General features: G+C 47.9%; 1 protein-coding gene across 2 annotated transcripts in view; it reads right to left on the bottom strand.

Annotated features, from left to right (window-relative positions):
* Positions 1-15,971, bottom strand: part of C18H2orf76 (chromosome 18 C2orf76 homolog) — a 166,212-nt gene that overhangs the window by 87,057 nt on the left and 63,184 nt on the right. The window contains exon 6 of one of the 2 annotated variants that reach the window (XM_060371704.1): positions 10,428-10,854. The exons of the other annotated variant lie outside the window; for it this stretch is intronic. Coding sequence (XP_060227687.1) covers positions 10,835-10,854 — 20 coding nt within the window. The 3' untranslated portion in view covers positions 10,428-10,834. Of the gene's footprint in view, positions 1-10,427; positions 10,855-15,971 lie in introns of those variants that run through there. 2 annotated transcript variants of the gene reach the window in all.

Raw genomic sequence — 15,971 nt, 5'->3', positions numbered from 1 at the left:
CCGGGAGAACAGGTGCCGCACAGTCAACAACACGCCACAGCTCTGCATAATCAGTGCAACAGCAGAATAACAAAAATAGGAAAGAGGATTAAAAAGTAATCCAGGTTTGCAGTACTGAGGGCTGTGATGGAGTAAGAATCAGGTGAGCGGTCGCCACCCTGGCCTGCCAGTGTGTGCAGGTAGACATGCACATGTGCATGTGTGAGGGCGGACTCGGGTGTCCTGCCACAGACACTGCCTAATTTAGTTTTAATGTGCTTGTCTTGAGACAGCACCTGGCCTGCAACTGACCAACTTGTTTAGCCTTTCTGGCCTGCAAGCCCCAGGCCTTCTCTTGTCTCTGCCTCTTTAGTGATGGGACTGCAAGCCTGTGCCACTGCACTTGGCTTATATGCGTATATGTAAATGTACATATATATACATATATGTAGACATATGTATATACACATACACACACATACGGGTTTGCAGGATGAACTCAGGTCCTCGTGCTTGCAAGGAAAGCATTCTACCAACTGACCCATCTCCCCAGACACTTTCACCCTTCATTCTTCAAGAATTAGGTAGCCAGCAATCTGCCTGTCCTCAGGGGGAATTCTCCTAAGTCCCTCTTGAAGAAAGAATTTCATGGCTGACACTCTCTCTCTGAGGATGTACACAGAAGAATTTGTGAAAGTCCAACTGCCTTGGTCTCACAACTTCTTAGCATCTCCCTGCACAGGCAAGGTGCCTGCAATAATTAATACTGATCATCAACTTGACGGGGGCTAGAGTAACCTAGGGGACGAACCTCTGACACGTCGTGAGGGAATTTCTAGACTGGGCTGAGGTGGGAAGACCCATCCTAATTGTGGGTGTCACCATATCATGGACTGGGGACACCATTGGGCCCCTGTATTAGCTACCTCTCTTCTTGCCATGACAAAGCACCTAACTGTGAATGGCCCTCATACATGTGTATAATTGAATGCTTGGTCCCCAGCTGGTGGAACTGTTTGGGAAGGATTAGGAGGTGTGGTGTCATTGGAGGAGGTGTGTCACAAGGGGAGGGCTTTAAGATTTCAGAAAGTCTATGCCATACCTAGTTGGCTCTTTCACCTTCATGCTTGTGGATGAAGATGTGAGCTCACAGTTACTGCTCCAGCAGCACACCTGCCTGCCTGCTGCCATGCTCCCCACCATAAGAGTCATGGACTCTAACGCTCTGGAGCCATGATCCCAAACCAAATGCTTTCCTTCATAAGTTGCCTTGGTCGTTATGTTTTAGCACAGCAACGGAAGAGTAACCACGGCACTAACCAAGGTTACTTAAGGATGGAAGAGTTTACTCTGGCTCATCATTTGAGGGTACCATCCAACAGTGATAGAAAAGCCATGGCAACAGGAGTGCAAGGTGTCCGCTCACATTGCATTCCAAGAGGAAGCGGAGGGAGAAGAATGCTGGTGCTTACTCACTCTCTCATGTTTTAGTCAGTCTGGAACACTGGCCCATGGGGTGGTGACTCCCATATTTGGGGTGGATAGTTACACCTCAACTAACGCAGTCTAGAAACTCCCTCACAGATGTGTCCAGAGGTTTCTCCCTTAGGTAACTCTAGCTCCCGTCAAGTGGATGATCAGTATTAATCATCACAGACCCCTTGCCTATGCAAGAAGTCTGCACAGAGCTCTTTCTGGATCCCAGATCCTGAGAGAGGCTGAGAGCATCTCTTTTGAGGCTTTGGCTGGATGCCTATGGTGGTCTTGGTGACTTTAGTCAGGGAAACTCAGGAGCTAAGCCAGCCGCCTGGGTGGCCACCCTTGCCCTCCTATTTTGTGGATTATGCAATATGCTGGCAGGAGACGCCCCATACTACCCTCCCTTGCTACAACCTTCTCTCCCTACACTCCTGGGAGCCCAGCCCAGCCTCTGGATCCAAATTTCTCCTCCCTCCATCATCCTTCTTGCATTCTGTTTTCTGTCTCTCCCCTCCTTCCTTTCTTGTATCCACCTCAATTTTGCAACATTTAAGAATTCAGACTTGAGGATCGTCCTATTGTTATATACCATTCCAAAATTAAAACTGGTACTTTGACAAACGGGATTAAAATTTGACAATGGAGCTTTCCAAAATGTTCAGCCTCAGGAGACCACAGGTTGAAATGTCCCGTGCTTTCATGAGTATGGTGGAGGTGGTTTCTTAGATGCTTTGCTATTCCAAGAGAAGAAAGCAAGTTTGACGCACCAAACTTGGGGTAGGTGAGATGGCTCAGTGCCTAAAGGCACCTGCTGCCAAACCTGATGACATGAGTTCAATCTCAGGGACCCACATGGTCCAATTCCCCAAAGCTGTCTTCTCTCTCTCTCTCTCTCTCTCTCACACACACACACACACACCCCTGGATGGTCTTCGGTCCTTAGCTATCATCTCCTCTTGTGGTCAGTACAGCTTGAGTGTGTAGCTCAGTGGCTAGGCTTTTATTAATACTTGTTCACATATATGCATAGCTCCATTGAGAGCAGGTGGTAGAGCTGTCAAGGAATCTTCATCCACCTGAAGTTAATTTCTTGTTAAGTTGGATGCAGGTGTCCTGCCATTCACAATGTTTATATGAAAACACAAGGAACCTTCACTTTTGCTACCTTGTTATATCACTAAATTCTTATGTGTCAGCATTGAACTATATTGGTTTATTTAAAAACACTTTCATAAGAAAAAGCTGAAATACACATGCATGGATCAATATGGCCTTAAAAATAAATACACCATAGGTATTTACTTACAGACTCTCTCAGGTGTCAATTTTCTAAAATATTTCACTCACAATTTCACATGGGTGAATTTAGATTTGGATAACTCTAGGCATTAACATAGGAACTCTTAGTCTCTGGTGTGGGCACTAAGAGACTTCAGACAGCTTCGCCTGAGCTGCGGCGTTCTTCCGTGGAAGGGTGTGGTATCTATGCTCCACGGAGAAGATCCTGTGGAGATGGAGACAAGAGACCTACTCCAGTGCCTATTGGATGCCACTTGCTCTCATTTCCTGCAGTCTGGGCAGATGGCTAAGTCAGGAATGTGCTGGTCATGCAAACCTGAGGACCTGAGCCCTGTCACAGGAACCCAAGACATGGCTCAGCAGGTAAGAGCATTGGTTGCTTTCCTAGCAGCCCTGAGTTTGGTTCTCAGCACCCTCGTGGAGGGTCACAACCACAGGTAATTCTGGTCCAAGCACACCCAACGGCCTTCTTCTGGCCTCTGTGGACATGAGGCATGCAAGTGTGCACAGTCATACAAGCAAGGAAAACACCCATAAACGAAAGCTCCCTGGGGCTGCTGACTAGCCAGCCTAGCATAATGTGTGAGTCCCGGGTGAACGAGAGATTCTGTCTCCAAAACCAGGAAGATAGTTCCTAAGGAATGGCGCTCATGGAAACCTCTGGCCTCATGCACACACATGTGCATGCACCCACATGAACTCACACACACACATACACACACACACACACACACACCCCAATGACTCAATCAATCGAAAATGTGCATCTATTTACATGTTCTCTTTAAGTTGTGTGTGTGTGTGTGTGTGTGTGTGTGTGTGTGTGTGTGTGTGTGTGCGTGTGCTGATATTCGTGTGAGTGCAGGGACCCAGAGGCCAGAGGCATTAGAACTTTCTGGAAATGTAGTTACAGCTGTTTATAAGCCACTGGACTTGGTACTCAGAATTGGACTCAGGTCTTCTGCAAGAGCAGCACTGTCCACTCAACCACTGGGTCATCTCTCCAGCCCATCTTTACATGTTCTTACCAAATTCTTTAAAAGCTGAGAGTGGAGTCAAATCCAAGCCATACATACACATTTTCTAGAATCATCTATGGCGCACTCTGAAGAGAATGACATGATAACGATCGAGTGACATTTTGTCTAAGATGATGTAGTGCCGTGGTCTCTGCACAAAGTGACCTTAACTGCTTCCAGACTCCTTCCTTATTTTTACTGCAACAAATCACAGCGGTGAAACAAGACCTTGATGGAGTCACACGGCTCGGAAGGGTTACCTGTAGGTGAGTGCAGCATCTCTGGGGACAGGGGAGGAGGGAGGCCTCATTATTTAACGTCGATGGCTGCTGTGCACCAAAGGCTCTATTCTACCTCCTTTTTCCATGTCGGGGCTTCAGCAGCTGGGACATGGCCTGTCCCTTGGATCACATCCCAGACTCCAAGCCAGCCTCAGTCTGTAAATCAGTTACAACAAGGTACACATCACAGAGTGTGGCGGGGACTGTGTGTGTAGACTGGCTTTAGGCACAGGTAATCTTGCTGAGCAATTTGTGCAGCGGCTGATGATTCTGCAGATTATTGCTGGTATCCAAACCTCCTAACGTAAGTTCTGGAAAGCCCAGTAAATTCGAGAAGGATGCATGGTATGAGATGGAGAGCTGATGACTCATCCATACACAGATAAACATATCCATACTTTTGTTAATTCCTAGTGTGTGCCAGGTTATGGAGACATAGAAAATGCATAGCCCAGTAGCAGAGGCTTGACCACCATGTGTTAGGTCCCATGTCCCATCCTCACCATGCAATACAAAGCAAGTCCTGGCATACTACCAGGGTCCTGATCAACTGGTGAGGTCACAGTTTTATGAGTCAATTCCTAGAAACAAGCTGTGTCTTCGCAGACTACCTGGAGCTTCAGTGATGGGGAGGGCTTGGAAAGTTTCAGAGTCTAATTACAACTATCTTTAGCCCTCTAAATATGTGCTCCTTGCCCACTTCTGTCAGACCTAACATCCCATGACTAATGGGTTAAAACCTTCTGAGTTGTATTAACAAAAGCCTTTTCTCCAACAATCAAAGGGCTAAGAACCCTGGGGCCTACAGCTAAGGTTTCTCTGCTTGGCTTTCACCATCTCTGACATGTTCCATGAATGTATGTGAAAAACTACCTGGGTTCATTACTGTTCAGTTACATGAAAACATCATGAAATAACATCTACATTGGAAGGCAGAGTCTAGAGTGACCTAAATCTGTGCTCTTGAGCCACAGCTCGCTCATATTTGGTTCCAGAAGAATCTATTTCTTATGCCTGTTCAGGTGAGAGCTGTCTTGTGTTCACAGTTGTTAGGGTCAGAGCCTGGCAGCACTGACAAGCTAGGAGGAGCCACCATTCTCAACAGGCCAACTGAGGAGATAAGTGTTAGTGAAAGGAGAGAAAGGAGGTTTAGTCCCTGTAGCCACAAGGGGAAGGGAAACAGTGTACCCCTTGCCCCCAAGTCCATCTTTGGGGTACTGACATGAGGTTTAGATCTAAACAGCGTTCAAGATCTCTTCCTAGCTAGGCAGCCCTGGCCAAGGTGTGGTCCTGCCCATCACTGGCCCACTATGGTCCGGGATCCAGCCTGGCTTCGAGAGTTTGCCCCCACTGTGTGAAATTTCTCCCTGCGAGACAAGTGCCCCCATTGGTGGATACTGTGCCCAGCAAGGGATTCCTGGGGAGATTCTAATTCCTTAAGGTTTACTGTTTTGCCATCTGAGGGCAAAAGAAAGGGGCACAGAGCCTCTTTAGAAAATCTTTGCTCCTGCCAGGATGGTTACACTGAGGAGCCAAAGGAGAACAGAGTTTGGCCTACTGACCGGAGATGCTAAGGGTGGGAGGGCTGGGGACAGGCAGTGGGACAGGCCATCTTAGGGATGTGACCACGGGCAATTCCTCAGAATCTGGAAAGGAGTCTGGAGCGTGGCTGGGGAGCAGGGCATTCTGAGAGAGCACAGAGAGGATTCTGAGCAATGAGGTGACGTGGTATACCCAGGGAAAGTGGTGGAGGGGTGGAGGGCTGTGTTAGATGAGGTGGATCGAAGCTGATATCGAGAGAAGAGGTGGGAGATGCAACTAGAAGCTGCATGGGTTCCCACCCCCTTACCAGAGAGGGCATTTCGTCAGGACCCGTCACATGGCTGTACACTAGGAGGGACAGAGTAAGGCCTTGGTTTTGAAAAGATCCCTTTCCAAGCTGCGGAAATGGCTCCGTCATTTCCAACAAGCATATGCCGAACAAGCATAAGAATCTACCTGAGTTTGGTCCCAGAAGCCATGCTTTTGGTTTTGCTTTTGGTGGTTTTTGTTTTAAAGCAGTATATGGCGACATTCCTTTGTGATCTCAGCTCTGGAGAGGTAGGGACATGCAGAGCTCTGGAGCCTGTTGGCCAGTCAGCCTGGCCTATTTGGTCATCTGGGGAATGACACCAGAGGTTGTCTTCTGGACTGCATACACAAACGCACCTGAACACACATGAACATGCAAACACACCCATATACACACACAAATTAAATTATACTCCACGGTATAGTGAGCAGCTCTATATGCAAGTGCTCTACCACGGCCTGGCAGAGTAAGGGTTCTGCGTATGCTGCCCCTCATCTCCTGAGAGCGTGCTGGTACTCGTTGCTGGGCCAATCAACACTGTGAAACATGGCTTTTGCTACTCATGGAAAATCACTGCACTCCACTCAGGAGCCAGGCATGGCATCCTGCAGTCCACACCATGTCTCAACATGGGAACTTGCTCACATTTGCTCACTGTTAGGTGCTGGGTGCTGCGAGTCAGCACGCTTGAACTCAGTGTTCAAGAGGACCATGGAATGGATTATTGGGGACTAGGAGTTTATTAGAAGAGTTATCAACACCTTGGACAGATGACAGGCAGAGGGACCGCAGCATGCCAGGGGCTCCGAGGAGAGTTCATCACCAGCACCTGAGACAAACAGCATGGTGTGGCCTCCAAGGAGAGAGGTACCCGCAGAAATGGGTCTGCTCTTCCATCTTCTGAGAGTGGGGGTGGGGAGGCTCACAGCCCAGCTTTCTGACTCCCAGGCAGAAGGCAGGGAAGAGAGTGGAAAGCAGGAGGGGGCCGTTAACATCTACTTGGCCATCAATATCCTTCAGGGTGAGCTACAGGGTGGTGGATCCTGTCAACAGCACGGAGGGTGGGGTGCCTGTCAGTGTCTGTGACAGGGGGACAGCTGCAAAGCAGAGGCTGGGGACTGGCCTTAATTTTTAAGGTTACATTTGTTTGGTGGGGGGAAGGAATGTGTGTGCATGCTTGTAAAAGTCAGTTCTCTCTTTCCACCATGTGGGTCCCAGGGATCCAAATGAGGTGGTCAGGCTTGGTGGCAAGTGTCTTTATCCAATGAGCCATCTCACTGGCCCTCTTCCCAATAAGTTTTAAAGTGACATAAGGTCCTGTTGGTTATGAAGGAAACTGATTTTCTCAAAAGAATTTCTAGAAAACAGAAAACCTTCTCATCTCACCCATGAAGGAGATACATAATAGACTGTTGTTTTTTGTGTATGTATGTGTGTGCTTGTTTATATATATGTACAGATGTACATGTGTGTGTGTTCACACATATGGGGGTCCAAGGACAGCTCTTAAGCCATCCTGAGAAATGCTGCCCAGTTCCTTTGAGACAGGGTCTCTCATTGGCCCGGTTAATGCTGCTGGGCAGTGAGTAAAGGGGGAAGCTGGGGTGCAGATAATCACGATACATTATTTACTTATGTAAAATTGTCAAAAGATACAGAAAATACCCTATAAATAAAAAGAGGTCCAAAGAAAGAGCAGCATTGCTTGCCTGCCTCTGCTTCTTGCTGGTGAGCACATCTATGCTGCTGTTGCCGCTGCTGCCACTCCCTCCTACACTAACACAGGAACCCAGCTTCTTCAGCCTTGCAATGTGGAGGAAGACCAGACCCTCTCCAGGGATCCTCTGGGCCCTCAGCTCCAGATGAGGCACCCACCTGCTCCAGAATGTAGGCAGCCATTGCTGGACTACCCAGCAATGGACTACCATGTAAATCAGTTTAGTGAATCCCTTCAATAATATGTATCCATTCTTGTTCCCAGTTCTAATACACTACCTAAGTATGAAATTCCTTTATTTTCAAAGTCATTGAGAGACAAGCATGGGGTCTTATACAATATATGAGTCAGATGCAAGGCTCAGTCTTACATGAAAACAGTCAGTCTTCAGCACAAAAAGAGAGAATGTTCCCATATTCCTGCCCAGGTGTCCCTGTGCCTCCAAAGCTTTGGTTGTGCCAAGGTGCAAGAGGGCTGCTCCCAGATCCCCTGCTGGGCAGGGTTAGCCCTGCCATTGGTTAGTTCCTCACAGGACCAAACAATGGAGGCTGTATGGCTGCAGCGGACCAGGAGGCATCGTGCTGAGGAACTTTCGATTTAAAAAATAATCCTCATCAGGGGATATAATCCTCAATATAATCAGGGGCATTCTGTGAATGTTACATATCCTTAACATTCCAGAAATCAGCAAGATGGAGGCTGGTGAGATGGTTCAGCGCACAAGTGCTTGCTGTACTCCTATGAGGACCCAAGTTTGATCACCAGCTCTTGTGTAAAGTCAGGTGTAATGCTGTACACCTGTAACCCCAGGACAGGAATCGAGGTGGAGTCAGGCAGATAACAGAACTTCCTGCTCAGTGAGTGTAGCCAATCAGTGAACACCAGGTTCAGAGAGAGACTATGTCCCAAAAAACAGAGGAAGGTGCCTGATGTCAACTTCTGTCCTCTACACATGCTCTCTCTCTCTCTCTCTCTCTCTCTCTCTCTCTCACACACACACACACACACACACACACAACCCTCTGCATGCACACACATACACTCAGAAGCACACACACACACACTCACATACACATGCACATACACACACACACACACCAGCAGTAACAAAGGCACAACATGGAAGTTGTGCTGTGCCTTTAGAATAATTAGCTTTAAAATTAGATCAAATGTTAGACACTAGCCATCCCACGTGACTTCTGAGCACTGGCAAGTGCCACACCAGTCACAAGGTGAAGGATTTGACTTTGAGCTAAAGATCTCCAAGGCCAGCCACCTGCAGATGGGCCAGCCGCCCACTGAAGGTGATGAGTCGATGACTCACAGGCTCGGCCCCCAGCTTCCGGTCCTTGGCAGCCTCTGCTGCCACCTGGTGGCCTGGACTCTGTAGGAAACGCAGGCTTCAAGCACAGGAAGGCATCTCACTGAGGACGCAGTATCTATGACCCTCAGTGGCGGCCATCGGCTGCTACTGAGAAAACCTGAGCTGCACAAACCGACCTTGTGAGACCATTCTACCCAGAAACCATGCTTGCCCGCTTTCTGCATCCCTGCGTTCTATACCTGAACTTGGAGCAGCTTATGCCCAAAGGTGTAAATGGTTCCACCTTTCCTAACTGGAAAACAAAGCAAGCAGAAACGAAGGATGTGTGAAAGCCGGGAACCATATGCTCTGGGTTGCCCGATTCAGGTGTAAGGCATCTGGAAAGGAGACGGGAAGGCAAGGGGTTCTTGGAAAAAGACAGTCCTTCCTGGGCCATGGCAGAGCTGAGGGTTTGACCGGCAGGCACTGGCAAGCAGGGTGGTAGATGTGCCCACCTCCTGGGGAGTCCTGGCACCACGAGTGCTTACCTGATGTGGGTTACATGTTGCTCAGCACCTACAGTCTCTTTTATGGGTGTGTGTGTGTGTGTGTGTGTGTGTGGTATATGTGCACAGTGTTCATATGTGTGCATGAGAGCACAGAGTCACGTTGCACGTCCATGCACAGGACAGAGGTCAAGCTCAAGCATCTTTCTCAATCACTCTCTACCTGACTCTCTTTGTTTTTGAAAGATTTGATTTTTGTAGTTGTTTAGGTATGTGAACATGAGTGTAGGTGCCCTTAGGGCCAGAAGAGGGTGTCGAATCCCCTGGAACTAGAGTCATGGGCATTTGTGAGCCACCTGCCACAGGTGATGGGAACTGGACCACGTCGTCTGTGAGAGCAGCGCACGCTCTTCCAGGACAGCCATCTCTCCAGATCTCCCACCATCCTCTCTGAACAGGTGTCTTCCTTTCACTGGCCCAGAGTTCCCCTAGTTAACCAGACTGGCTGCCCAGTGAGCTGCAGGGACCTCTGTGTCTCTGCCTCCCCAGGGCTGGAACTATGGACACACGCCCAGCTTTTTTATGTGGGTCCCAGGGATGAGAGTTCAGGGCTTCATGCTTGAGTGATGAGCCCCTGACAACTGGACCACCTACCTCCCCAGCCCCATCACGTACACTTTGGTGCAATGGAATGAATGTTGTTAGTGCAGCATGGGTGTGCTAGAATAACACAAGTGTGCTACACACCTTGCTGGGGCATTCTCCTGAAGCCCAAGGGCAATCCTGGGGTCAGCACACACATGCCCATTTAATGGAGCAGAAGACTGAGGCTCCCACTCCACCAAGGTCAGACCTCTAGGTTAGTGGTGGTAGGTGCCGGCTCTTCGTGCTGCTGCAGCCTGACTGCAAAGTGGATGTTACTTCATTCTCCTCACGCTTGCCGAAAGCAAACACAGCAAGACAAATAACTCAACCCAGGCAAAAGTGCACCATTTGCCTTTTGTAATTTGTATGATTTTAAATGTCACCACAAGTTCACTTCTAGGTCACTTCTAAACAAGGAACTTTGCTTTAAGGCAAGCGAGGGAAGCTGTGGTAAATGTGCAGTTCTAGAGCCACTGCTGAGCTCTCTGCCCAGCTTTCCAGGGACAGTTCAAAGGGAAACAGATGACAGTGAGGGCACCTACCTTTTCTGTGGTAGATAATCAGAATAGTGCTTTGTTTTCTGGATGACAAAAAAAAAAAGTCCTCACAAGACACAGAATTGCCTCTGGCATGCAGGGAACTTCCAGGCAGAGAAATCACCCGAAGAGGCAGATACAGCCCTTTGGGAGGGAGACAGACACTCACTGTGTCTCTCTGTCTCTGTGTGTCTCTGTGTCTCTCTCTTGTAGATGTCTCATGTAGCCCAGGCTGACCCTGCAATATAAAGGATGACTCTGGACTTCCAGTCCTCCTGCCTCCATCTCCCAAGTGCTGGGATTATAGGCATGCACCACCACACCCATATGGTGCTGGGAATCTGACCCCTGGCTCCGTGCACACGCAACCAGCAACCTAGCAACTCAGCCACATCCCCAGCCCCTCTAGCACAATTTCTAATCATATTTTCTCAAGTCCTTTTGAAATACATAAGCACTCAGGAACGCCGAGCATTTTTTTCCAGAGCCCAGTTTATACAAGTTTATGAAGCTGATTAAATAAACGTATTCCTTATACACAGACCCACTGAATTTATTTTGCTATAAAATGATTGTCAGAGACCTGCCACGCTTTGTTTTAAAATCTAAACACAATCTCCAAGTCATTCACTCATGCAAGGAAGAGTTGAAGTCAGAGAGCTGGTAGCAGAGAGGTGGCAGGGGCTTACCTAAGACCTGTAAGCCTCCTCAGCTTTGGCTGAGTGTGCAGTGAGTGTGTGTGTGTGTGTGTGTGTGTGTGTGTCTGTGTGTCTGTGTGTCTGTCTGCCACAGCCTGTTTGTGAAGGTCAGACGGCAATCTGTAGAAATCAGTTCTCTCTTGGTACCATGTAGGTCCTGGTGATCAACCTCAGGTCCTCACACACACCTTCATCCACTGAGCCATCTCACCGGCCCACCTGTTTTTTTCTTAAAATAAGTATTTATTTTATGTATATGTACCCGTGTGTGCCTAAGTGTACAGATGTGCACCACGTGCATACAGGAGCCTACAGAGGTCAGAAGAGGGTGTTGAATCGGCTGGAGCTGGACTTGTGGACAGTGGTGAGCCACCGTGTGGGTGCTGGGAACTGAACCCAGGTCCTCTGGAAAAGCAGCCAGTGCTCTTAACCACTGAGCTATCTCTCCAGCTCATCATCTGTTTTTCTTAAGTGAGTTCTGGGAATCTTAACTCAGGTCCTCACGCTTCTGTTTCTGGTACATTTCCCACTGAATCCCACTCTGCCTTTGCTTATTTCAAAAGAGTCATACAGCATTATCCAGGACCCTGAGTGGATTTTCTCCGTCTTCAGTCTGGCTGCCCACAAATGTCCTCATTGTCTGAGTTCTCACTCAGCAGCGGAGGAGAGATCAGGGCACTCCATGAAACACAATGCGAGCACTGTGACACGCGTCCCGGATGCCTCTCTTACACCATTATACACTGTATGATCGCTCACTGACTAACGACCAAGAAAAGAGAGAGATGAGTCTCCAAAGGCCATTATCTAAACTCTTATGTGCATGTTCTCACCCAAAATGCACGTTTGGGAACAGGAGGCTCATCTCAGGTCTGATTCATTGGATAAATGTTTCAGATGAAAGAAATGACAAGTCACGCCACCTCCTTCATACCTGCACTTCCCAGAGACGCTGGAAGCACAGAGGGAAGGGAAGGGAAGAGGAAGGCCAGGGTTTCAGACTGTGGGGTCAGGGAGATACGGGGATGCTGAAGCCTCCAGAGCCCCAAGACGCTTGTCCTGGTGATACAGTTCAAGTCACTGCTCAATCAACTAAGAGAACATTTTCCTATCGAATTAATTTTCCTAATTAGACTCATCAGGAGTTTATGAGAATAGCATGAGGCAAACCAGTCAGTAAACTGTAGTCAAGAGCTGAGCTTGTCACCCAAAAAAGTACACACAATGAGAAGAGTGTACAACAGAAGTACAGTGCCTGGCGTCGGGGAGATGATTCATACCGTACCCCAGAGCCTATGTAAAGCCAATGGCAGTACAGCTTGTCTACAATCCCAGCAATCACACAGTGACTCGAAATACAAAGACAGGAGCATTTCCCAGAAGCTTGCAGGCCAGCCAGCTTAGCATCAAAAGTAGCAAACAACAGAGACCCTCTCAAAATAAGGTGGATGGTGAGGACTGACACCTGAGCTTCTCCTCTGACCTCCACAGGTGCACGCACATTCACATACATACAGTCATACCTAAAAAAAAATAATAAATAAAATTAATTTTTTTAAAGCACAAGGTACCTTGAGTTCAAAGCACGGAATCTACAGAAAAAGAGCCTCTAGGGAAGAGGAGACAGTGGGTTCCCTAGGGCTTCAAGGCCAGTCAGCCTAGCCAATTTGGCTAACTCCAGCCCAGTCTGGGACCTATTAGTTGTTCGATAGCGTCCACATGCACACACGCCCTTATATGGACATGCAAACACACACACACACAGTTGCTCAGACAGACACAGCTGTGCTTGGACTGCTCTGTCCACTACGAAAGCAATCCAGCAATCTCAGAGTCTGCCACCAATGACCAGAAGCCGGGATGCCCTGCTCTGCCCTGCCCTCATCTGGAAAGGCATTGAAATAAACACGTTTGCTGTGGCAAAAAGGTCCCCTGGGCTGCACAACCTACGTGGCCAGCGGCAGGCCTGTGACCTGCGCAGAGGAGTCAACAGGTCTTCCCATGAAGGAAGGCAGGGGCAAGCATTCAGTCCAGTGGGTCAGCGTGGCTGGGAGCTGCCATTCTGTCATGTTCCCCGCGCGTGCCCAGTGCTGCTATTCTCAAAGCATCTCAGAAAGTGAGGCTTGAAGTTAGAGCCAATGCGCGTATTTGTATATGTGCGATGCTGGCGCCAAAGCTTTGAATGTAGGAGCTGGTTTTCTCCTTCCACCATGCAGGTCCTGGGGATCAAACTCGAAAAAGCAAGCTCGGCAGCAAGCCTCTCACCTGCTGAGCTATCTCGCTGGCCAAATGCGCAAAGCCTATCAGCCCCAGACAACTCAGTTCTTGCAATGCCAACAAAACTCTCTCATCAGACTTATGGCCCGGAAAGTGGCTCAGCATCTAGGAGGCTCAGAGTTCTTTGTTCCAAATTTAAGTCGTGGTATCTGAGACAGTTCACAGCAAGAACCATGATGCACGCGATGAGAACTTACTTTGTGTCAGGCCCTGGCTATTAAGGGACCTCGGGGCAGTGTCTCATTTAACACCAACTTGTGCGCACGTATATTGTGTAAGTTGTATGCCTTGTTACTGTGACAACTCTGCCATGTGCTTTTCCCCATGGGAAAAAGCCTTACTAACGATTACAATCCTTGGCTGCCGAGAGGGCTCGATGGGTGCTCGCTGCCAAGCACGAGGACCTGAGTTGGATCCATTAGGCTCACATGGTAAAAGAAGAGAACTCCCAAAAGTTGCCCTCTGATTTGCACACAGGTATCACCACACACACACACATACACACACACGTATAATCCTTTAAAATGTTTATATGTACAAAATGACAAAATGCATGTGTGCTTCTCCCACCTTAGCCTTCTAAGTACTTGGGACGACAGACATATGCTGGTATACTTAAATTATATGTGCAGAAAATGTCCTAAAACATGTACACAAAAGTGAGCAAAGAACTGGCCTTAGAATTAGGGAACTTAGGAGTCGGGGATATGGATCAGCTGCTAGAGCGTTTGCCTAGCACCCATGAGGCCTTCTGTTCAGTCTCCCTGCACCAGGATTAAACTGGGTATGGCTTTACATGCCTGAATCCCAGCACTAGGGAGGTAAGGGCAGGAAGATCAGGAGTTCAAGGTCATCCTTGGCTATAAAACAAGTTTAAGGATAGCTTAGGCTACAGTATATATCATATATATCTATAATATTATAAATGTTATTATACATAAAATTATATATATTACCTCAAGATAGTTTCTAAAAGTAAATATAAAATTTTAAACACATAAAATAAGATAAACAGTAAAATATCAACACAGGAAAAAACAATTCAGAGGGAAATATATACCAAAATGTTCTTATGTTCATGGCGCATACTTGATGGGCTCCTTCCTTCCTGCCTTTCCTTCCCTTCCTTTATTTCTCTTTCCTCTCTTTCTCTTTTTTCTTTCTTGCTGTTTTTCAAATTTGCTGTATATGTATTAGACTTGTTTTTACTGATCTTGACTGCAGATATAGTCTTAAAGATAAAATCTTTTGGGGGCTTGAGAAATGGCTCAGAGGTTAAGAGCACTGGCTGCTCTTCCAGAGGTCCTGAGTTCAATTCCCAACACCTACATGATGACTGTGAACCATCTACACTGAGATCTGGCACCCTCTTCTGGCATGCGGGTGTGCATGCAGGCAAAACACGGTACATGTAATAAATCTTTAAAAAAATATGTAGAAAAAATATTTTAAAAAAAGAGAAGACCTTTTGTGCCGCCTTTCCTCCCAGTCCCAGCTTCCACCTGTGTGTCCTTTTGTGCACATGTATGTTGTATATGTTATATGTTTTGTTGCTGTGACTAAATTCCCAACAGAAGCAACCTAAGGGAGGAAGGGTTTTGGGGGTCGCACTTCCAAGGGTTCAGTCTTTCTTGCTGGGGAAGTCAGGGAGCGTGAGGCAGCTGGTCACGTGGCATCCACAATCAGGAGCAGAGAGGGTGCTGTGCCCGGCTCACCTTCTCCTTTTACTCAGCCCAGGACTCAGCCCAGGGAAGGGGCTGCCTGCAGCTAGTGGGCACCTTCTCACCATAATTAACCAACCCTAGAGACTCAGACATGCCCAGAGGTGTGTCTCCTAGGTGACTCTCGATCCAACTATGAACCATCACATAAATCACTGTGTGTATGTGCATCCATTGTGTGGGACTCGGTCCTCCGCCTCCACCATGTGGTCCCTGGGACAGGTCAGCAGGCCTGGCAGCAAGCGCCGGTACCCATCAAACCTCATCTCACTGGCACAATGTGCTTTTTCAAACTTGTGCCCGTTCGTTTGAGACCCTCCATAATTCCATTCATCATGACGTCTCAGACTCCATGTCACTAAAAGACACGATGTCCTCACTGTTTAACTAGGACTCTATAGAGCTGGAGACGCGAAGGCCACACGGCCTTTTTATTATCATTTAGGCTGGTTACAGCTTCCAATTTTACCACCACAGTGAATTCCTTTCTTAGCGATTTCTTGGGAAAAGACGCTAAGAATTGGGACTTCTGGGTCCCTACAATTTGCAGCTATTTTTGCAGACACTCCTCCAAATTGCTCATTTAATGACTGTGCAAGATTTACACTCGCATCAGCCGCATAGACACACATCAGTGTCGTGTGCTGCCAAACCCTTTC

This window comes from Meriones unguiculatus, chromosome 18 (genome assembly GCF_030254825.1).
Source record: "Meriones unguiculatus strain TT.TT164.6M chromosome 18, Bangor_MerUng_6.1, whole genome shotgun sequence".
NCBI classification, from domain to species: domain Eukaryota; kingdom Metazoa; phylum Chordata; class Mammalia; order Rodentia; family Muridae; genus Meriones; species Meriones unguiculatus.
The sequence above is the reverse complement of the archived record's forward strand: the minus strand, read 5'-3'. Positions and strand labels throughout refer to the sequence as shown.